We start from the raw sequence: 23,104 nt of genomic DNA on the forward strand, positions 1-23,104 counted from the left end.
AGGCTATCATAGGAGGCAATTTATGAGAGAGAGTAAGAGTCACCCTTAGCCCACCTAAAAGAAAGTTTTCAAAGCAAATGGAAATATCAAAGGGAAAAGAAGAAAGCGAGGAAGGAGGGGAGCTGTCAGGGGGGGATGAAAGGGAGGGACACACATTTTTGTCAATTTTGCTCTGGTTTCCAAATGTATTACATAAGATAAGTCTTCCCGCAAGCCCTGAATTGTCCAGCCATGGTTGTCACACCCTCTGAAATCTGTCAGCATTTAGAGCTGACAGAGGGCATGCCCTTTAGCATTGCCTTTGGAGAATGCCCTGGTTTCTTTCCAAGTCATGTCTGTGAATGTAGACAGATGTAGTGATAAAAAATATTTGCCAAGTAGATATAAGGTTAGCGAAACATCGTGTCGATCTCCTTTTTTACCACTTAAAAGCAGAAGAGCAAACTCGAATGCAAATGAGGGATTCAATTAGCAAGTTGTGCTCTGGCAGCATGTCATGGAAAGCAGAGGGAGACCAGGTGATTTGATAGAAACAGACCTTCCACGTTGATAACAGAAGTCGTATGAATAAATATGGGAGCTGCTTTCACTAAATTATGCTGCGCTTAAAGTTTTTCACCAGATTTTCAGTCAATAACTCAATGTCTGAAATTCCTTCCTTTCTAAAAACACCATCTTGTACCTGGAAAGGAAGATTCAAGTCTTTTTTTTTTTTTTCTTTTCTCCACAGAGACTATTTTCTCAATTACTCAAAGGATATACTTTTCCACCTGGACTTCATTTCTGTTAACTATATTGACTCTCATAAAATGGATAAAAATTATTTTCGCTGCCCACTTCTCAGTAAAAATTCCATTGCTATGGATCATGTCTAGCCTCTTGTGTTAAACTTATTAGCACCAGAGTATCCAAGTTGGGCTCAAAGGGCAGAAGGCAGGCACAGGATCTGAAATGTCCATCAGGGAAGCTCAAATCTATCCCTCTGAGACAGGCTTAGCGGCCAGTTCAAACCTTTAAATAGGATCTGGGAGTTTAGAGCCCCTGGAAGCCTCATCTGGATCTGTTTTTCCAAAACTAACACAAGTCTTGTTCAGTGTTTTACCAAATGTGGCTTTTCATCCTGAGTGTAAGCAGGCGGCCTGGTGCCCCGTGGAACCAGCCTGGAAGCATTACATGGAGGGCAGCAATGGCACTGGCTGAAAATCAAAGTGGAAAAGTCTAGCTCCTCATCCAGGGAAACTTCAAAGAAGCAGGGCCTGCTCCCATTAGGTTTTTCTCTTAAATCAGGTTGAATCACATGGTAGAGAGTTGTCAGTCTGTGTCTTGCAAAAAGAGGCAGCTGGCTTCGTCTCCAAAAGGTTGGGGATTGGGGAGAGGGTAAAAGAGGAAAGGTTTCTGCCAGGGTCTCCAGTGGTTCAAAGTCTGGATCCTCCAGACATGCTTTGAATGTGGAGATTATGTCTAGGTTTCCACAAACTGGGGATGCTTACTGTTGAAATTGTCCTGTATGAGATCACCTTGGAAATTAAATAACTCAAACCCTTCCAAAGAAGGCTCTACCATAGTTAGTAATTTTGTTCTAATAGAAGAATTAGAGTTACATTGAGTTTGGGGGCCATAAACCTAAAAGTGAAGGTTACTCCAAAGCAAACGGGTGTCTGAGAAATTACAGTGGATGGGGTGGTGGGTTGCGACTAGGGCATGTCGGGAAAAGTCAGGATGGGGTCTAAGAGCAGTGAGTACCTCCCTGAGATACCATCATTCAATGGGCCATGATAAACAGCAAAGATTTTTTTGCTGTTGTTGTTTTTAAGTGAAATAGAGTGCTGTATTTGTCTTTGTTTTCTTTCCTTTAAAAATAAAATTATTGGAGTAGAGTTGATTTATAGTATTGTGTTAGTTTCAGGTGTACCAGTAAAGTGAATCAGTTATATAAATACAACCCCCTCCAAAAAACCACAATATTTTGTGTGTTTTTTTGGAGGGGGTTGTATTTGTGTAACTTTTCTTCCAAGGAGTAAGCATCTTTTAATTTCATGGCTGCAGTCACTGTCTGCAGTGATTTTGGAGCCCCCAAAAATAAAGTCTGACACTGTTTTTACTGTTTCCCCATCTATTTCTCATGAAGTGATGGGACCAGATGCCATGATCTTCCTTTTCTGAATATTGAGCTTTAAGACAACTTTTTCACTCTCCTCTTTCACTTTCATCAAGAGGCTTTACTCCTTGGAAGAAAAGTTATGACCAACCTAGATAGTATATTCAAAAGCAGAGACATTGCTTTGCTGACTAAGGTCCATCTAGTCAAGGCTATGGTTTTTCCTATGGTCATGTATGGATGTGAGAGTTGGACTGTGAAGAAGGCTGAGCACCGAAGAATTGATGCTTTTGAACTGTGGTGTTGGAGAAGACTCTTGAGAGTCCCTTGGACCACAAGGAGATCCAACCAGTCCATTCTGAAGGAGATCAACCCTGGGATTTCTTTGGAAGGAATGATGCTAAAGCTGAAGCTCCAGCACTTTGGCCACCTCATGCAAAGAATTGACTCATTGGAAAAGACTCTGATTCTGGGAGGGATTGGGGGCAGGAGGAGAAGGGGACGACTGAGGATGAGATGGCTGGATGGCATCACGGACTCGATGGATGTGAGTCTGAGTGAACTCTGGGAGTTGGTGATGGACAGGGAGGCCTGGCGTGCTGCGATTCATGGGGTCGCAAAGAGTCGGACACGACTGAGCGACTGAACTGAACTGAACTGTATTTGTGTATATACACACACAGATTGCTTAGTTTCTAACTAAACAAGTTCTTGAGTTTTCATTTTTCTTTGTGAAGATGGACACTGCTATGCCCAAAGATATCATTCCCAGTTTGAGAATGCTTTTTAAAAGCAAATTTGTTTCTCTTAAAATAGAGATGTTTGTCCACTTAATAAAATACCAACTAGGTAGTTTCTCTACTTGTTATTTTGCCAATCAATAATTCTGCTTCTAGTATCATTGGTTAGTCATCAATTAGAGTTATAAATATCATTGTCGGAATTGAGCTGCAGTATTTCCTGAGCTTCTCCAGGAGATACCATGCTAGATACTAGATGTGTGTAGCATATGCACAAGTGAATCCCTACTCACGAGAAAGCTCCAGATAGGCTACAAACATAGGGTAGATTTTTAAAAATCTATGGAACAATATGAACTGACAATTATTAATTGTCCAGATTACAACTGCTGAAAAGTTTCAAAGATGTAATGTCCATCAAGAGTTGGAATATTCAAGGAAGACATCTCATAGATCAAGCTTCAACCTATACAAGTGTGTGTGGTGTGTTTTTGTTTTGTTTGTTTTGCTTTTAATTTTCTTTTTATTTTTAGCTGTGGATCACTTTCTTCAAATAAAGTATTTCAAATGCCAATAAGTAAAGGTAAAAGTAAAATTGATCTAGATAATAGAGGAACCAGACTAAGTTCTGAAAAAGAGCAAGAAAACCACTGATCCATAAAATGTGAGTACTTAGGAGAAAAGCAAGGACGGATTAGAAAGCTACAGTTTCACAATTATATGACACAATTTCCAAGTTTACAAAATGCTAAATAGTTCAGAAAGTAAAGAGACCTGGAGTAATCTAAATGTTACTAAAGATCTCATGACGCTGAAAGTAAGTCTGGGTCTAAAGCTCAAGTGCAACTAATGAAAGACAACACGGCACCTGACTTGCAGGTTTCAGCTTCACTTTGAAATTTACTCCAACACTAGACAGGAAAAGAGATGAGTAGGCAGGACTTGAAAATCCCTTTCTTTGACCTGGCGCTGTGAAAACTGACTGAATTCGTGTGGCGGCAGCCTCTAAGCCAGCGACTGTGACTCCCTCTCAGTGCCCTTCTCAAGTCTTCAGTATTGCCTGCCACCAACACAGAGCAGTGCTGCTCTAGTCACTATACCCTGAGCCACGTTGCTCTAAGGAGAGAGATCCCTGTCCTTCAGGGATCACAGTTCAGCAAGGGCCACGTTAACTTTGGTTCCGTTTTTACCGCCCTTTCTCGAGCCTTTCCTTTTAGTGTTCGTGCTCATCTTCCTTTACTTTTCTGTTTCTTTCCCCACCACCGCTCCCTTTAGCATATTAGCTGTTAAATTCAGCTTCCAAAGGTCTTTGAACACTACCATCAGATTCGCAGAGGTAAAACAGACATCGACAATATGACATACTATTGTCTGGGGCCTTGGGGTTTGTTTGTTTTGTTCTGTTTTGGTCAAGGAAAATCAAGACCATCATGTGAGAATATCCTCAAAATCAGAACCATTTCTGTGGTGGAGTCTGATTTGCCTTTAGACAAGGTGACATGAAGATCTGGGTAAAAGGTTGCATGTAATGCTTCTTTTAAGCAAATATATCAGTGAGTTATAACTGGGCACCTGTGAAGCAGAAAGAGTGGCAGTGATGGAGTGATGGTGCAGATGGTCCAGCCTTAGCTCACCAGCCCAGTGTCCACTGCATTTCCCCAAAGATAGGCTGTAGTGGAATCCAGAGCAGGAGGGTTGGCGGGGGAGAGCGGGGAGAAGCATGCCTTCGACTTTTAAATAATCTCACCAAATCTTTTCCCATTTAATTTAATTCAGGTCTACATTTTCCACTTTATTTTCACTGAAACCTTAAAAAACAAAACAAAACACCCTGGGGACTTCCCTAGCGGTCCAGTGGTTAAGAATCTGCCTTGCACTGCAGAGAATGTGAGTTCAGTCCCCGGCTGAGGAACTAAGATTCCACATGCCGCAGGGCATCCGAGTCCAAGTGCTACAACTAGAGAGACCATGTGCCTCAAAGATCCCATATGATGCGACTAAAACCAGATGCAGCCAAATACATATTAAAAAGTACCACCTTAAGAGGAAGAAGTCTCCTGCCTTTGACAACACTTTAGCTATCCTTTCCCTGTAGTAACAAATTTAAACTAGTTCTTTACATCTGCATGTATTTTATTTTTCACTTAAAAGTCTCCACGTGAGAAGTTTGAGCTCAGAAAAGTCATAATCTTATTTGCTTGGCCAGAAAAGTCTAAAATTACAAACTCTGTTTTACCTGAATATTGTGAAACAGATTTATTAATGAGCTGAGGAAAAAAGTATATGAAATACCATTGTAGGTGAAAGAATATTTAGAGAATTTTAGGCTGATGCAAACAAGAGGTTATAAAAAACATTTTGCTTCCATCTCTAAGTAAAGCAGCTGCTACTTAAAACAATCTGTTGATACTAGAAAAATAAAATCCTCCTCTAATCAAAAATGTGTGTTTATATTAACAATCACATCTTTTAAATTAAATATATAGATATATGCATGTGTGTGCATTTTAATGCTTCTATAATTTTGTAATTCACAACAAAAAATGGTAATGTTAGATTTTATATGTATTATGACTCATCAATGGCACCCCACTCCAGTATTCTTGCCTGGAAAATCCCATGGACGGAGGAGCCTGGTGGGCTGCAGTCCATGGGATCACAGAGAGTCAGACACGACTGAGCGACTTCCCTTTCACTTATTCACTTTCATGCATTGGAGAAGGAAATGGCAATCCACTCCAGTGTTCTTGCCTGGAGAATCCCAGGGACGGGGGAGCCTGGTGGGCTGCCGTCTATGGGGTCACACAGAGTCGGACATGACTGAAGTGACTTAGCAGCAGCAACAGAAAAATATGACTTAATTAACGAAAACACTATTAGAGGTCAGATCATAGGAGAGTAAATATTTTTACATAACCAAAAACATTAAGCCACAGTGCACCTAATTATTGCACCTGGTATGCAATACAACTAAATTCAGTAACACCCAAAATATGCAAATAGCCTCTTTAGATTCCTCAAAGAAGTTTGACCTGCATTTGAGTCTCTTTAAAAGACAGCAAACTACATCCATCAGAGAACCTCTGATGTTTCCTGTTAACCTTGACTTTAACAACAAAACAAAGAAAGGTAAACATTACCAAAAGATAGGTCACTTACCATAAATGCCTGTTGAGATACAGGGAAACGCCTGTGAATAAACCACAAAAAACAGAATAAATTTTAAAGGCCTGGCTCTCCCCAAACCCAACAACATCTATTTCAACATCTATTTTGCTTGATAATAGGATGCCCTCTACTCACATACTCTGAGCTCTGAACTCTACTCAGGTGAAGTAGGAGACATTGTGAAAATGGTATATTTGATTAAATTTTCTTTACCAGCAATTATTCCAGCTCACAAAAGGCAAGGGTCAAATTACCAAGAATCTTGGGAACCAGTTGTTAAACATAGTTACAAGGAATTATATCACATAAGCCTACAATGAACTAAGTTATATCGAAAAGAAATAATCATTCATCTTCAAGGCCTAAGTATTTGCCACATTTTACTATTACCTTTGCTATTGAGATGACCATGTCTATTATATGTGTCTGGTGGAAATACAGTATACCAGTATGGTATGCTACTGGGCATTCTCTCCCAGCTCTGTATTAAGTGACATCGTGTTGGTGGCATAAAATCTGAAAATACCAATCAACATTTATCTGTGTCAACTGAAACCACAGGTTGGCTATGGAAATAAAATTTTGATAAAATTTAACAGAAGGATTCTGTAAGAATCAATTGGATATACAGAATTTCTAACAAAGGGCATCGCATATTCTATTCAAGAAGGAACATTTAGAACCTTACATGAACAACTGACTGTTTCACAATTGGTAAAGTAGTATGACAAGGCTGTATGTTGTCATCCTGTTCATTTAACTTATATGCAGAGTATATCATGTGAAATGCAGGGCTGGATGAATCACAGCTGGAATCAAGATTGCTGGGAGAAATGCCAACAACCTCAGATAAGCAGAGACATCACTTGCTGACAACGGTTCCTGTAGCTATGGTTTTTCCAGTAGTTATGTATGGATGTGAGAGTGAGACCATAGGAAGGCTGAGTTCCTAAGAATTGATGCTTTTGAAATGTGGTGCTGGAGAAGACTCTTGAGAGCTCCTTGGACTGGAATGACATCTAAAGGAAATCAACCCTGAATATTCATAGGATGGACTGATGCTGAAGCTGAAGCTTCAATAGTTTGACCACCTGACGTAAAGAGCTAATTCATTGGAAAAGACCCTGATGATGGCAAAGATTGAAGGCAGGAGGAGAAGAGGGCAGCAGAGGATGAGATTGTTAGACAGCATCACTGACTCAACAGACATGAACTTGAGTGAACTCCGGCAGATCATGAAGGACAGGGAAGCCTGGCGGGCTGCAGTTCATACAGTTGCAAAGAGTGGGGAACAGCTTAGCAACTGAACAGCATATTCTATTCTAATATTTAAGTTGTGTGCTATACATTCTTTGTATCAGTGAAGCTTAAAAATAAACTTATAGAAGTAACATATTAAATTTTTGGACTTCCCAGGTGGCGCTAGTGGTAAGGAACCTACCTGCCAACGCAGGAGAGTAAAAGCCTAGGGAGGAAGAAGATCCCCTGGAGAAGGCCATGGAAACTCACTCCAGTATACTTGACTGGAGAATCCCCATGGACAGAGGAGCCTGGCGGGCTGCAGTCAGTAAGATCACACAAATCGGACATGATGAAAGTGACTTAGCATGCACACTAATTTTTTTAGTCATTTTTTAAAAACAATTGCTGGCAAACCACTGATTATACCAGACGCTATGGATTGAATGCTCATATCCACCCAAATGTAGAAGCTGAAACTCTAACGCGATGGTATTTGGAGGTGGAACCCTTGGGAGTTAATTAGGTCATGACAGTTGAGCCTCCATGATGGGATTAGAATTCTTAAAAAAGAAGAATAGAACAAGCATGCTCTGCTCTCCACCAGGTGAAAACACAGTGAGAAGATGGCCATCTGCAAACTAGGGGGTGTGCCTGCATTGAACACCCATCAGCTGGCATCCTGACCTTTGACTTCTCAGCTGTGAGAAATGAACGCCTGCAGTTTAAGCCATCTAGTAATTTGTTGCTGCTGCTGCTGCTAAATCACTCCAGTCGTGTCCGACTCTGTGCGATCCCATAGACGGCAACCCACCAGGCTCCCCCATCCCTGGGATTCTCCAGGCAAGAACACTGGAGTGGGGTGCTATTTCTTTCTCCAATGCATGAAAGTGAAAAGTGAAAGTGAAGTCACTCAGTCATGTCCGACTCTTAGCGACCCCACGGACTGCAGCCCACCAGGCTCCTCCGTCCATGGGATTTTCCAGGCAAGAGTACTGGAGTGGGGTGCCATTGCCTTCTCCAGTAGTTTGTTACAGCAGCCCAATAAAAGACATTGTACCTTATTTAGCAATATTTAGAGTTATACCAAAAGAGTTAATGAATAAATGTAAATAGAGTGAAGTCAAAATCAAGCTTTCTAATAACAGAAGGGGATCTGAGAATGGTGATGTTCTCCTGCCAATGTATCTATATGTAAATCTGCTCCAGCTGCTGTCATCTTTGTCTTTTCCCAGGAAAAATGCAGATTATAACATTTAACATATAGAAGTATGCTGCAGGAATTCATGACATGATTCTTTAAAAAACGACTGATGTTGCACTAGAAATTCAAAAAACTGCAGCTGCTGTTGACTGTAATAACTAATATGATGGCTGAGCTTAATCATAATGAAATGTTTAAGCCTTTTTAATTTATGTCTTAGGGTTAAATGTGTATTGCATTTTATTTTCCTTAACATTTTATTTTTATTTTTAATATAAATTTATTTATTTTAATTGGAGGTTAATTACTTTACAATATTGTATTTGTTTAGCCATACATCAACATGAATCTGCCACAGGTATACACGTGTTCCCCTTCCTGAACCCCCCTCCCTCCTCCCTCCCAATACCATCCCTCTGGGTCGTCCCAGTGCACCAGCCCCAAGCATCCAGTATCATGCATTGAACATGGATTGGCAATTCGTTTCTTATATGATATTATACACATTTCAATGCCATTCTCCAAAATCAGGACTGGAAAAGGTCAGTTTTCATTCCAATCCTAAAGAAAGGCAATGCCAAAGAATGCTCAAACTACCGCACAATTGCACTCATCTCACATGCTAGTAAAGTAATGCGCAAAATTCTCCAAGCTAGGTTTCAGCAATACGTGAACCATGAACTCCCTGATGTTCAAGCTGGTTTTAGAAAAAGCTCAGGAATCAGAGATCAAATTGCCAACATCTGCTGGATCATGGAAAAAGCAAGAGAGTTCCAGAAAAACATCTATTTCTGCTTTATTGACTATGCCAAAGCTTTGTGTGGATCACAATAAACTGTGGAAAATTCTGAAAGAGATGGGAATACCAGACCACCTGACCTGCCTCTTGAGAAATCTGTATGGAGGTCAGGAAGCAACAGTTAGAACTGGACATGGAACAACAGACTGGTACCAAATAGGAAAAGGAGTACGTCAAGGCTGTATATTGTCACCCTGCTTATTTAACTTCTATGCAGAGTACATCATGAGAAACGCTGGACTGGAAGAAACACAAGCTGGAATCAAGATTGCCGGGAGAAATCTCAATAACCTCAGATATGCAGATGACACCACCCTTATGGCAGAAAGTGAAGAGGAGCTAAAAAGCCTCTTGATGAAAGTGAAAGAGGAGAACGAAAAAGTTGGCTTAAAGCTCAACATTCAGAAAATGAAGATCATGGTATCTGGTCCCATCACTTCATGGGAAATAGATGGGGAAACAGTAGAAACAGTGTCAGACTTTATTTTTTTGGGCTCCAAAATCACTGCAGATGGTGACTGCAGCCATGAAATTAAAAGACACTTACTCCTTGGAAGAAAAGTTATGACCAACCTAGATAGTATATTCAAAAGCAGAGACATTACTTTGCCAACTAAAGTCCGTCTAGTCAAAGGCTATGGTTTTTCCTGTGGTCATGTATGGATGTGAGAGTTAGACTGTGAAGAAGGCTGAGCACCGAAGAATTGATGCTTTTGAACTGTGGTGTTGGAGAAGACTCTTGAGAGTCCCTTGGACTGCAAGGAGATCCAACCAGTCCATTCTGAAAATCAACCCTGGGATTTCTTTGGAAGGACTGATGCTAAAGCTGAAGCTTCAGTACTTTAGCCACCTCACACGAAGAGTTGACTCATTGGAAAAGACTCTGATGCTGGGAGGGATGGGGGCAGGAGGAGAAGGGGACGACTGAGGATAAGATGGCTGGATGGTATCACGGACTTGATGGACGTGGGTCTGAGTGAACTCTGCGAGTTGGTGATGGACAGGGAGGCCTGGCATGCTGCAATTCATGGGTTTGCAAAGAGTCGGACACGACTGAGCGATTGAACTGAACTGAACTCAACTCAACTCAACTGAACTGAACTCCCAAATCATCCCACCCTCTCCCTCTCCCACAGAGTCCAAAAGACTGTTCTATATATCTGTCTTTTACATACATCTTTTGCTGTCTCGCATACAGGGTTATCATTACCATCTTTCTAAATTCCATATATATGTGTTAGTATACTGTATTGGTGTTCTTCTTTCTGGCTTACTTCACTCTGTATCATAGGCTCCAGTTTCATCCACCTCATTAGAACTGATTCACATGAATTCTTTTTGATGGCTGAGTAATACTCCATTGTGTATATGTACCACAGCTTTCTTATCCATTCATCTGCTGATGGATATCTAGGTTGCTTCCATGTCCTGGCTATTATAAACAGTGCTGCGATGAACATTGGGGTACACATGTCTCTTTCAATTCTGGTTTTCTCGGTGTGTATGCCCAGCAGTGGGATTGCTAGGTCATAAGGCAGTTCTATTTCCAGTTTTTTAAGGAATCTCCACACTGTTCTCCATAGTGGCTGTACTAGTTTGCATTCCCACCAACAGTGTAAGAGGGTTCCCTCTTCTCCACACCCTCTCCAGCATTTATTGCTTGTAGACTTTTGGATCACAGCCATTCTGACTGGCGTCAAATGGTACCTCATTGTGGTTTTGATTTGCATTTCTCTGATAATGAGTGATGTTGAGCATCTTTTTATGTGTTTGTTAGCCATCTGTATGTCTTCTTTGGAGAAATGTCTATTTAGTTCTTTGGCCCATTTTTTGATTGGGTCATTTATTTTTCTGGAATTGATCTGCAGGAGTTGCTTGTATATTTTTGAGATTAGTTGTTTGTCAGTTGCTTCATTTGCTATTATTTTCTCCCATCCTGAAGGCTGTCTTTTCACCTTGCTTATAGTTTCCTTTGTTGTGCAGAAGCTTTTAAGTTTAATTAGGTCCCATTTGTTTATTTTTATTTTTATTTCCAATATTCTGGGAGGTGGGTCAAAGAGGATCCTGCTGTGATTTATGTCAGAGAGTGTTTTGTCTATGTTCTCCTCTAGGAGTTTTGTAGTTTCTGGTCTTATGTGTAGATCTTTAATCCATTTTGAGTTTATTTTTGTGTATGGTGTTATAAAGTGTTCTAGTTTCATTCTTTTACAAGTGGTTGACCAGTTTTCCCAGCACCACTTGTTAAAGAGATTGTCTTTACTCCATTGTATATTCTTGCCTCCTTTGTCAAAGATACGGTGTCCATAGGTGTGTGGATTTATCTCTGGGCTTTCTATTTTGTTCCATTGATCTATATTTCTGTCTTTGTGCCAGTACCATACTGTGGCTTTGTAGTAGAGCCTGAAGTCAGGAAGGTTGACTCCTCCAGTTCCATTCTTGTTTCTCAAGATTGCTTTGGCTATTCGAGGTTTTTTGTATTTCCATACAAATTGTGAAATTACTTGTTCTAGCTCTGTGAAAAATACCATTGGTAGCTTGATAGGGATTGCATTGAATCTGTAGATTTCTTTGGGTAGTATCCTCATTTTCACTGTATTGATTCTTCTGATCCACGAACATGGTATATTCCTCCATCTATTAGTGTCCTCTGTGATTTCTTTCACCAGTGTTTTATAGTTTTCTCTATATAGGTCTTTAGTTTCTTTAGATAGATATATTCCTAAGTATTTATTCTTTTCGTTGCAATGGTGAATGATTGTTTCCTTAATTTCTCTTTCTATTTTCTCATTATTAGTGTATAGGAATTCAAGGGATTTCTGTGTGTTGATTTTATATGCTGCAACTTTACTATATTCACTGATTAGCTCTAGTAATTTTCTGGTGGAGATTTTAAAAGAATGTATATTTATTCCTTTTGCTTGGATCTTCTATTTAAAGTCACAATTTACATGATTTGTTTTGGACACGGTAATATTAATAATTGACTCTTGAGCTTAGTTATAGGTCTATGAAACACTTTTTCCCTTTCATTTCACTAGTAAATGCTACTAGCTTCTAATAAAAAAAAAGGACAGTTTCTGGGATGGAGTAGAAACTATTTTTAAAATGAATTGAATAATTATTTGATTCCTTGAATTCTTGTTGCTGCTGCTGCTGCTAAGTTGCTTCAGTCGTTGAGACGCCAGTAAATCTGAAGGATTTTCTTGAACTACTCAATCCATCCCGTGAACCTCAACCATGAAAAGATAGGACGGAGCAATATCTCCTGAAAATATTGTAGTTTTTTTTTTTACAGGCATTCACCAGGTTTCTCCATAGGCATGTAAATCAACTGCATGCTTACTATAAGTCATTTGTTGCTAATAGTAAGGACTTGACACTCAGGAATGGCCTGCTTAGAAGTACAAATTAGAAAATTAGAGAGGATTCAGAGTCATCCCTATCACTTGTGCCATGCCTACTCATGTTTCATTGTGCTTTTAAATGTGGTGGAAAGAGATGAGTTTATAGCTGATGCCCCAGGTATTCCATGGAAACAAACTGAACACATAAACATTATCCATCTTGTGCTCCATGCAGACAGAGAAAAGTTTGAGAATGGTTGTATCAAGCCATCAAGCAGAAACTACTAGCTACTAGAATGGTTTCCACAAGCCAGTCTGCTAGAAATCCCAACTGGACACTCTTTCCATTCAACATGTCGGAGAGTTTAGTTAACTGCTTGGAGCATCTGTTTCCTCATCAGTAGATGGAAACTCAAAGTTCTCCTGAGGGGTTTGTGGAAAGATGAGGAGGAATGAAGAACACATAGCCTTGTGTCTGATGAGGGGCACTATCTCAGCTAATGGTGATTCTTCTGTTGGCCACTCTAATGACCACCAGGCTCTGCTTTAAGCAGGGAATCTATTGTCCTAGGGGCTTCCCTGGGGGCTCAGATGGTAAAGAATCCACCTGAAATACAAGAGACCCCGGTTCAATCCCAGGATCAGAAAGATCCCTGGAGAAGAGAATGGCTACCCACTCCAGTACTCTTGCCTGGAGAATCCCATGGACAGAGGAGCCTGGAGGGCTACAGTCCATGGGGTCGCAAAGAGTCAGACACAACTGAAATGACCGAGAACACACACAGGCACTGTTGTGCTAGCGCAGGGCTTCCTGACCTTGGCACTGTTGATATCTGGGACCAGACAGTGCTTTGTTGCTCGGGGCTGCCTTGAGCATGGTGAGATGCACAGCAGCTTCCCTGTGCTCTTCAGCCACTGCTAGGAGTAGGCTCCCAGTCTTGACAATCAAAAACATTTCCAGGCATTGTCACATTTCTGCAGAGGGTGAAATCACCCCTGGCTGAGGACTACTGCCCTAGAATCTAGCACCTAGACCCTAGCAGGGCTGTCCTCAGACAGCCTTCAACTGTTAACCTTTTCAGGGATGGTCTCAGGTGCAGAGACCCTCCTCACTGGGGCCATGCCCTGGCCCATAGTCAGTGCAGAGTATAAAGGCCTTGGCTCATCTTGGCTCAAGTTAGTGTAGGACCCTGCAACACCACAGCCACCACCAAGCCACACAGCAGCTCACCCCTTTCCCCCTGCCCCGTCTTGTTACCCCCCTCCCCTGTCTTCTCCAGGGGCTGATCCCCAGGCACAGCTCAGTAAACGTTCTGCACCCTGAACTCTGTCTCAGAGTCAGCCTCTGGGGGAACTGATCTGACTTCACTCCCTCTGCTTCCCTCTTATGTCCAGTATTACCAGTCATTCTCCCATCAGATTCAGCAGAAGAGAGAGCACACCAGAGCACTAACGGCGACTTTCATTTGCCTCACTCCCAGCTCTTTCTCAGAATCAATCACACAACTTAATAATTGAGTCTGAATGTACCAACTGTCTTGTCTGTTTTATCAAGGACAAATAGCTTCATCTGAAAATGACATTGTTGCTTTCAAAGTGAAGGTACACAGTTGTGTAATGGAGGATGGTGTTGATAATCTTATTGTATTAAACATAAAGGCAATGATAAAGCAGAGATGGGATTGTAATATCATGGAAAAACTCATTGTATGTAAAGCAACTTTGCATACAATTCATCTATATAAATTTCCTAATTGATCACTTTTTATCATGAGAAAAAGAGAGGAACAGAGAAAGAAAAGAGGGAGCAAAGTGAGCTCAAGTAAAGGGTTTCACAGGACATTTGTTCTTTGCCATACTAAATTTCTGATGGGGCCACCAGAAGTGAACAACATAGGATTACTTTATTTCAAAGTTATATTTAATATAACCACCTCCCACAAAAATCCTCTCCTGTGGAAGAATGATAGATTGCATTATACCAAAACCCCGGCAGTTTAGCCTGGTTTATTTTAAAGTGCATGTAATTCTGCAGTCACCTGTAGAACTTGGGGAATTGACATCATCAGCCCACTTTGTAAGGCTCCAGACTCCCCTTCCAGCAGGCAAGCCCCAGGAGCAAGGACATCTCCATGCTAATCATGGCAGAACCTACAGCGACCAGAAACTTCAGAGCACTTGACTGCCAGCCAGTTTTTTTTTTTTTTTCTTTTTCCCAAATCAGCATGTACTTCCCTCTTGTGGGAAAAATATTCATTTAACTTGGAGAGTGAGAGAGGATTTTTCTTTTGTAAAATTATAGATTTCCACCTGGAAAATACTTCTTTAGCCCAGCACGTTGGTTTCAAGTACATTTGTAGAAACACAAAAATACTCAAGGCTATAGACTATGCTTCCCATCCTCTTGAATGCCTGTTTCCACTTCTCCCATTTCTGTCTCAATAACTTGAGGGCAAATAAAGAAACACCCCTTAACCTTTGTTTTGACCCTAATGGTGCCTCAAACTCAATGCAGTGAGCCCTTAGCCAGCATTATAACCATCGTGTGCTTTCCTTTGATCTTTGATTCATACAAAGTGGGAATTTCTTCCTCTCCTCTTTAAAGGTCACTACCATCTACCCACTGCTTATACAGCAGCCTTGTGATCTAAGTAGGTCTGACTCCACCCTCAGTTCCACAGGAAGGTGATGACTGAAGAAGGTAAGTAGCACACACCTCCTTTAGTCACAAGGATGGAGAGATGGGGAGTTGTAGAATCACTGAGCCAATGGTATAAATTAACTATAAATTAACTGTAAAGTGCTCTCAACCTCTGGAATCTTTCAGTTGCTTAGTCAACACTTTCCTCATCGCTTAGTCAGTTTTAGTTAGGTACAAGCTAATTTGCAAGCATTATTTGCAAGCAAAAGCATGCTACCTAATACACCTTTCATTTAAATGTCTACAATTATATATCACTGTTCACTGACTTGAGGAAGCTGTCAACTGTAAGAAACACCATTAGGTTGTTGTACTTTGTGTGCCGTGAAACAAGAAGAAGCTCTGTAACAGTGAAAATACACTTTCCTACCACTTAGGATTTTTATTCTATACCTACTGAAATGACAATTTTGGATTTATTTAAAGTGTTTCTTAAGTCATAACTTGCTCAGATAAAAAGGAGAAAAACTGGTTACAATTTCCTCAAACTTTCCTCATGTGAAGAGTCTGGTACTTCTGAATGACTTTTTGAAACAGAATTCTAGACATGAGCTTCCCATAGTTTTATCCTTGTGCTCTCAACATGATATTGACTCTGGCCATCACAAGTGCTCCACTGCTGACTCAGAACTTTCCTTCTAGGCCCATGACACCCTCTCTGAAACTTTGAAGCTGGCTCCTTCTTTGTTGATGTTTTCAGACAACATCAAAGACACATGCCTCCTTAAATGGCCCCTAACTGGTCAGGCAGCTGAAGGTCAAGACTGGCCAGTCAATGCCTTGGGGAAGACAACAAGCGTATGCATGTACAGCAACAAGACCTTACTGTAAGTAGGCTTGACTGTAAACAATCCGGGCTATAATAGGCATCCTACTTTCAAAGAAGTTAGAATATGAGAAAAAGCACATCAGTGAAACTTAGGGTACCACTCTTTGTCTTTAGATGTCTGGTTATCAGCCTAGTAGGTGGTACCAAAATACTCTTAACCCCAGGATGAAGCATACTTGGGTATTTCTCAAACTGATATACCTCACTGTAGGAGTATGCAAGATATTTTGGTATACAGCAAACAGTCACTGTTCATTCCAATGTAATATCAATATGTTATTTTTATATGCTGCATTAACGAGCCACGTGTATGCCCCTCAGGGCCTCAGTTTCTCTAACTATGAAAGGAGCAGAGTTGGACTAGATGGATCAGCTCAGTGATTACATTCTGGAATGCTATGAAACAGCCTCTTTTGCCTCTCTAAAGCTCAGGATAAAGGTGCTGAAGAGCCAGGCAATTTTACAGCATCCTGAATTCTTCAGTGTTTAAACATGGGTGGTGGTAACATAGCAACAACAGCTGTCATTCTTGAATTATAGCAGTCTGCTCCTTATCTGTGGTTTTGCTTTTCTCAGTTTCACTGACCCCTGGTCAACTGCAGTCTGAAATTATTAAACGGAAAATTCCTGAAGTAAACAATGCACAAATTTTAAATTGTGCTCCATTCTGAGCAGCGTGGTGAAAGCCAGCGCCACCTCACTCCATCCTGCCTGGGGCATGAATCCTCCATGTACCCTACCTGCCAGTCACTCAGTAACTGCCTCAGTCATCAGCGACGCAGTACTGCTGTGTCGCGGTGCTTGTGTTCAAGTAACACTTCCTTCTCTTAATGACGGTCCCAAAGCCCAAAGGCAGTGGTGTCAGCAATTTGGATATGCCAAAGAGAGGCAGTGCTTTCCTTAGGTGAGAGGTGAAAACTCTCGGCTCAAAAAAGAAAGGAAAACAAACAAACAAACAAATCTGTGCTACTCTTGCCATCACACTTCAAACTGCAAAAGTTACAGCCATTGTGTGTGATAAGCGCTTAGAGAACATGGAAAAGGCACCAAATTTGTACAATAAGACTTTCTGAGAAAGAGAGAGACTGTATTCAAATAACTTTTATTATAGTATATTGTTACAGTTGTTCTATTTTATTATTAATTATTGTTGCTAATGTCTTATGTGTTTGTGCGTGTGTATGTGTGGGGGAAACAGCTCAGTCACTCAGTCCTGCCCGACTCTTTGGGACTCCATGGATTGCAATCCACCAGGATACTGGAGTGGGTTGCCATTTCCTACTCCAGGGGATTTTCCAGACCCAGAGATCCAACCCACAACTCCTGAGTCTCCTGCACTGGGAGGTGGATTCTTTGCCACTGAGCCATCTGGAAAGCCCTGTTAATCTCTTACTGTACCTAATTTATCAACTAAACTTAATCATAGGTATCTATGTCAGGAAAAAAATACAGTATATATAGGGTTGAGTACTATCCATATTTTTGGCATCCACTGGGGGTCTCAGAATGTATGCCCCACAGATAAAGGGGATCACTGTGTTCCAGTGTGCTAAGCATGGGCTAAAAACTCTATGCAGAAAATCTGATTCATTCTCATGAACAATCCTGTGATAAAGAACCTATCACTCTCTTTTCATAAACATGGAAGAGAGAAAGCTAAGAAAGTGAATTCCCTCCGGGTCACAGAAATTTATTTTGTGTAAGATATCTACTTTATGTAAGGCATAACTGATCGTTTACCCTTCACACTTGTTAACTACACAAAGAATTTATAAGTAATTCTCAAAAGGCTGAAAGAAGACAGGCACGGGGAGATACAGTGGGAATCTTCTTCTACAGCCACAGCTCGCTCTTCCTCAGATTCAGCTAGAAAAGCCTCCCCTCAGGCCGTCACAGACAATAGTATGGTGACCATCACACCACTCCATTCATTTAGATTTTGAAGCCTGAGATTGTATCTTTTTCCTGATCTCAAACCCTTAGTCCCTTCAAATCACTTTTTAATAAACCATGAAGTCATGTTTTATGGGGCCTTCAATTGCCCCAAGATCTGGCTCCAGGCTTCCCCTCTGCCCTCCTTTCCTCCCACTTGTACTTGTGCTCACAGAGTTCCAGCCGCACTGGTCTCCTTCAGTTCTTCAAACACGGAGATCATGATCCTAAGTCAGGGCTTTGGACTAGCCGTCTCCTGTCTGGAGCTCTTCTTTGTAAGTTACTGATCAGATACCGCCTCCTCAGGGAGGCTCCTTCAGGCCTCTTCCCTCAGGCTGCTGGGTCTCCATGACTCTTCTGCCACCTGACAGACAGGTGCTTGCTTGCTCTTTGCCTCCTCAACCTTGGTCTCCCCACTGGCAGGCAGAATCTCGGTGGATCTTTGTCTTCCTTATGATTGCATCAGTTGCAGCTAGAATGAGGCCTGGCATTCAATAAATATCTTTTGAATGGATGAATGAATGAATAATTGAGTTATATGGCCACACAAACGTTTTTTTTTTTTTTTCCCTACAGAAATTGGAGCATATGTTGTGTTTTTTCTTCTGAGACTATCTTTCTTCATGTTCTAGGTGTTGGAGATCTTTCACTGTCCGTGTACAGTAATATAATGTCTACATAATATTCTAGGCATGGTTACACTATGTTTACTTAACATGTAGGTTGTTTCTAAATATTGCTGTAATAACCCTTCCATAAGCATTCTTGACTATGCCTTTATGTAGCTAACATATTCTGGCAGGATATATTTCTAGAAATAACATTAATTTGTTTAAATGAACAAATTGACCTAAATGAAAAAGTTTAAAATTTTGAAAATACAGTCCTTCCACGACCCTCCTCACATACCTACATCCATAAATGCCCAAGTCATTTGCATAAAATATGTAGTATTTGCATATATCCTATACATACCTTCCCATGCATTTTAAATCATCTCTAGATTACTTATAATATCCAATACAATGTAAATGTGATGTTAATAGTTGTAAATACAATGTAAATGATATGTAAATAGTTGCCATTACAGGGCAAATAGAAGTTTCACTTTTTAGAACATTCTGGAATTTTTAAAATATATTTTTTATCTGTAGTAGGTTGAATCTGCGAATAGGAAAGTAGATAGCTACAGAGGGCTGACTGTACTGACAAACTGCTCCCCTTAAAATATTTTTTCAATGTAAAATCTCTTCAACAGTAAAGACAATAATTCTACTCCCCCCTTATCCCCATTACATGGGTGAATAGAGCAAAAGAATGCTGTCTCTTTAACAAATTACCGGAAAATGCAAACATTACCAGGGCATTCCCTTCCATAAAGCTAGATAACCTGAAGGCCAAGGTCATTTAAAGGAGCCCGTGAATGACATCAGGTGGAAATGGCCAGGGTTGGAGCGCATGGCAGAGGCTCCCCAGGCACCGTGATTATAAGCAATAACTTTGTTTTTGTTTTCTTCATTATACCTTGGAAATAGCTGTCATAAAGTCATTTATTGCCAGCTGCTTTCGTGTTTATAACTACAACTCCACACAATATAAAACAAACTATTACACAGCCATGAATAGGAGCAGTCCTCTTGTAAACTTTATATTTTCCAAGAAGACAGATGGGTTACTTCCACCATGAATTTATATGGATCTAAAATGTCAGAACCAGCAAAGGGAAAAAAACCTGCCTTTTGCCTGAGCCTGCTCGAGTGACTGGTAGGAATGTTTTACTAGAAACTCTATGTATATGAAAATGAGAACTAGTCCCCATAAACCCACTGAACCCAAAAGAATGTGCATTCTGTTCCCAAATGTCTACATCTGTAAACTCCTTTTACACAGAACCAAAGGGAAGAAACAAAGGTTAAAACCGAAAAAGGAAAAAAAAAAAACAAACAAACAAAGATCCTTTCCATATTAATAGCAAACCAGTGGTGCAATATGGAAACTGCTACTGAAACAAAATATTCCTAAAAGGATTCTTTTTTCCCATAAACTTGACCACCTCTAATTTTGAAAGTATCTGTCCCCATGTCTTTCTCAAAATTAAATATATGTACCAGGCTCATTCTACACCCCTGGCAAGACGAGGGGAGGCTGAGGGGATGGCCTTAGGTGCCCCTTTCTTGGGTGGAGCTGGGGAAGCTGGGATTACTGACCATCACCTCAGATCCCCTGAGAAGTAAATTACCCTCTTGAGACTGAAAGGCCGATAGCCATTGTGGGCCAGACTCTTTCTGCACAGAGGGGCCTTCCTGGCCAAAGGAGGGGCCAGGATGACAAGGAAATCCCCTGTGCATATAGTACTGAGGGACCAGTGTGCTGCGGGAAAGAGCCCAGGGCTGTAGGCAGAGCTTTGGAAGACTTAGGGTCCCGGAGCTTCCCTCAGTGTGCTGGAAGGGACACCACCATCCTTCACCAGAGGCAGGCATCCATACACAGCAACGGCTGTCATGGGGATGCCCTTGGTCAGCTGGGCCCTCTGCCAGTGCACTCAGAGCACAAGGAGTTGGGGATCAGGCACCTCCAGGGCACCCCCTAACTGATATTGGCTCAGTTATGGGTGTGGAGGCGTCCCACTCCTGCATCCTTGCCCTGGAAGGGACAAAGCAGAGCTGTAAGCTGCATTATCTGGCAAGCATCACTGGGGGACTTTGCCATCACCTAGGACTAAGCCTGAGTTCCACTCTCCTCTTCTGATCTCAGTCTTCACATTTCGCACCTGGGATTTTCCTAACAGACCCCTTCCCCCAGATCCTCACCCCAGAGTCTGCTTTTGGGAACCACTGCAGACATTTATTATCGTCATTAAGCTGGATGTGGCTGCAGAAGAACTTTTACAGTGAAATGAACCTGCAAGGTGATTTTGGGGAGAAGCTCAGAGGAAACAGAGCCCATGGTCACTTCTGTTCAGTCTTGGTGAGAGGAAGAAGAAAAAGCAGGTGAATTCTTTAAAGAAGCAAGAAGGAAGAAAGAACATTCTTAACACCATGAGTAACATGAACAGAGACCTGGCTCAAAGCCAAGGAGGAGCTGCCAGGGTGTACAAAAGGAAGGGATTCAGAGAATGACCATTCAGGGATGAGGCAGTGGTCCTGGGACTTTCTGTCTTCCACGCTGAGGGCAAGGCTCCATAAAGAATGTGCACCAATGGGATGGGGAGGGAGGTGGGAGGGGGATTCAGGATGGAGAACACATGTAGAGTCATGGCTGATTAGTGTCAATGTATGGCAAAATCCACTACAAAATTGTAAAGTAATTAGCCTCCAATTAAATTAATCAAAAAATAAAGTAAAGCTATTAATTGAAAAATAAAAAGAATGCGCACCACATAAATAGTAGATAAACCCAAGTAGAAGTTATCATCTACTCATGTGAAAGGGAAAGTGTTAGTCACGTCTGACTCTTTGTGACTCCATGGACTGTAGACCGCCAGGCTCCTCAGTCCATGGGATTCTTCAGGCAAGAATACTGGAGCAGCTTGCCTTGCCCTCCTCCAGGGGATCTTCCCAACCCAGGGATACAACCTGGGTCTCTTGCATTGCAGGCAGACTCTTTACCATCTGAGCCACCAGGGAAGTCCAGCTACTCAGGGGTTGGAGTCAATCCTTGACTTCCTTAATGATAAGTTGTATCTCTACATCTTTCTTAGGAATAAAGTTGAAGATTTGACTTCCAAAGGAAACATTTAAGAAAATCTATTAATAGCAAACAACCACAAAACAAGAAACACAGATGACCTCATCGAGGAGCAGCCCCAAAGCCTTGACACGATGGGGTGGTGAGGCGGTATTTTCTAACAGTCTATGCATGGATTGGGCACAATGGATATCGTAACTCAACCACTTCTGCCAAACCCATGTCTCCATGCTTCTTCCAAGAATCCCTAATGATCTGTTAACAAACCACACAGCCGTGAGAAGGGAGGGAGATAATACACAGTCAACAATATTTCCTGAAACATCATGGAAAGAAACAGATGCCGGGGTGTCCAGGAGCATCCACTATCAGCTTCTCCTCCGCGACTTAAGCAAAGAGACAGAAATAAAGACGCCATCTAATAAATGCTAAATCTTCCTGGATGTTTTTACATGACCTTTGCTCTCAAAAGAAGCCTGAGAGGAGGCATTATTATTATTATCTCCAGAGAGAGTGAGGACACTCCCCAAAGTTATACTATGGCTAAGAGGAAAAGCTCAGACAGTTCTGATCTTCTGGCTGAAAATTCTAAGCACCTTCCACTGCAGAACAGAGTCCATGAGGTCAGTGGAGAAGGAGGAGGCGAAGACAGAAGAATCCACCTTAAAGCACCCCTGGTTGTTGAGGAAGGACTGGTTAGAGACGAGAATTCTTTTTCCACATCAACACAGGATGAAAACCCTCCTGGGCACTAGCTACCAGATCTCAACAGTATTAAATCTGCCATCTAATTAAAGATTAGTGTCACGGTGTCCCTGAAGATTAGGACATTTTGAGAACCACCGTGTTATTTTATTCTATTCCCACCACTGCACCAGACAAGCATAGCCCAGGCTGCACCCTTCTTGTGACCAGCAGACTCCTTCCCTGGGATGCACTGATGTCCTCCCGTGTGCGTCCGTCACAGACCGTATCATTAGAGAGGGAGCAGACTGCTAGATTACCAACACATATGTGGGTTTTCTGCCTGCAGGATTTCTTGAAACCTCTGTTCAATCTCTTAAAATGTCAGCATGTTCTCTTCACAGATTGGGCAATTCCACTTCAGCCCCTCTACAATTTCAAGGTATGAACTTGAAAACATTACACAGAAAAAGAGATGTGTTTCCACAGGTACCTTTAAAGTCAATTCTTTGTGCAAACACCTGACTCCCTTTCCTATGTATGAGAGTTAGGTGAGATTCTCTTGACAGTTGCTTGGGGCCTAACCTACAGTGTGGTTTGCAAAGAATAAGGACTTTAAATAAAATGAGTTATGATTATGCAGCTTGAGTCAATATGTAAAGGTAATACATTCTTCTTT

General features: G+C 41.4%; 1 protein-coding gene across 2 annotated transcripts in view; it reads right to left on the reverse strand.

Moving 5' to 3' along the window:
- Nucleotides 1-23,104, reverse strand: part of MACROD2 (mono-ADP ribosylhydrolase 2) — a 2,300,803-nt gene that overhangs the window by 732,010 nt on the left and 1,545,689 nt on the right. For both annotated transcript variants that reach the window (XM_040248281.1, XM_040248280.1), the window contains exon 7: nt 5,998-6,028. In XM_040248281.1, coding sequence (XP_040104215.1) covers nt 5,998-6,028 — 31 coding nt within the window. The remainder of the gene's footprint in view (nt 1-5,997; nt 6,029-23,104) is intronic.

This window comes from Oryx dammah, unplaced genomic scaffold (genome assembly GCF_014754425.2).
Source record: "Oryx dammah isolate SB20612 unplaced genomic scaffold, SCBI_Odam_1.1 HiC_scaffold_10, whole genome shotgun sequence".
Lineage (NCBI taxonomy): Eukaryota > Metazoa > Chordata > Mammalia > Artiodactyla > Bovidae > Oryx > Oryx dammah.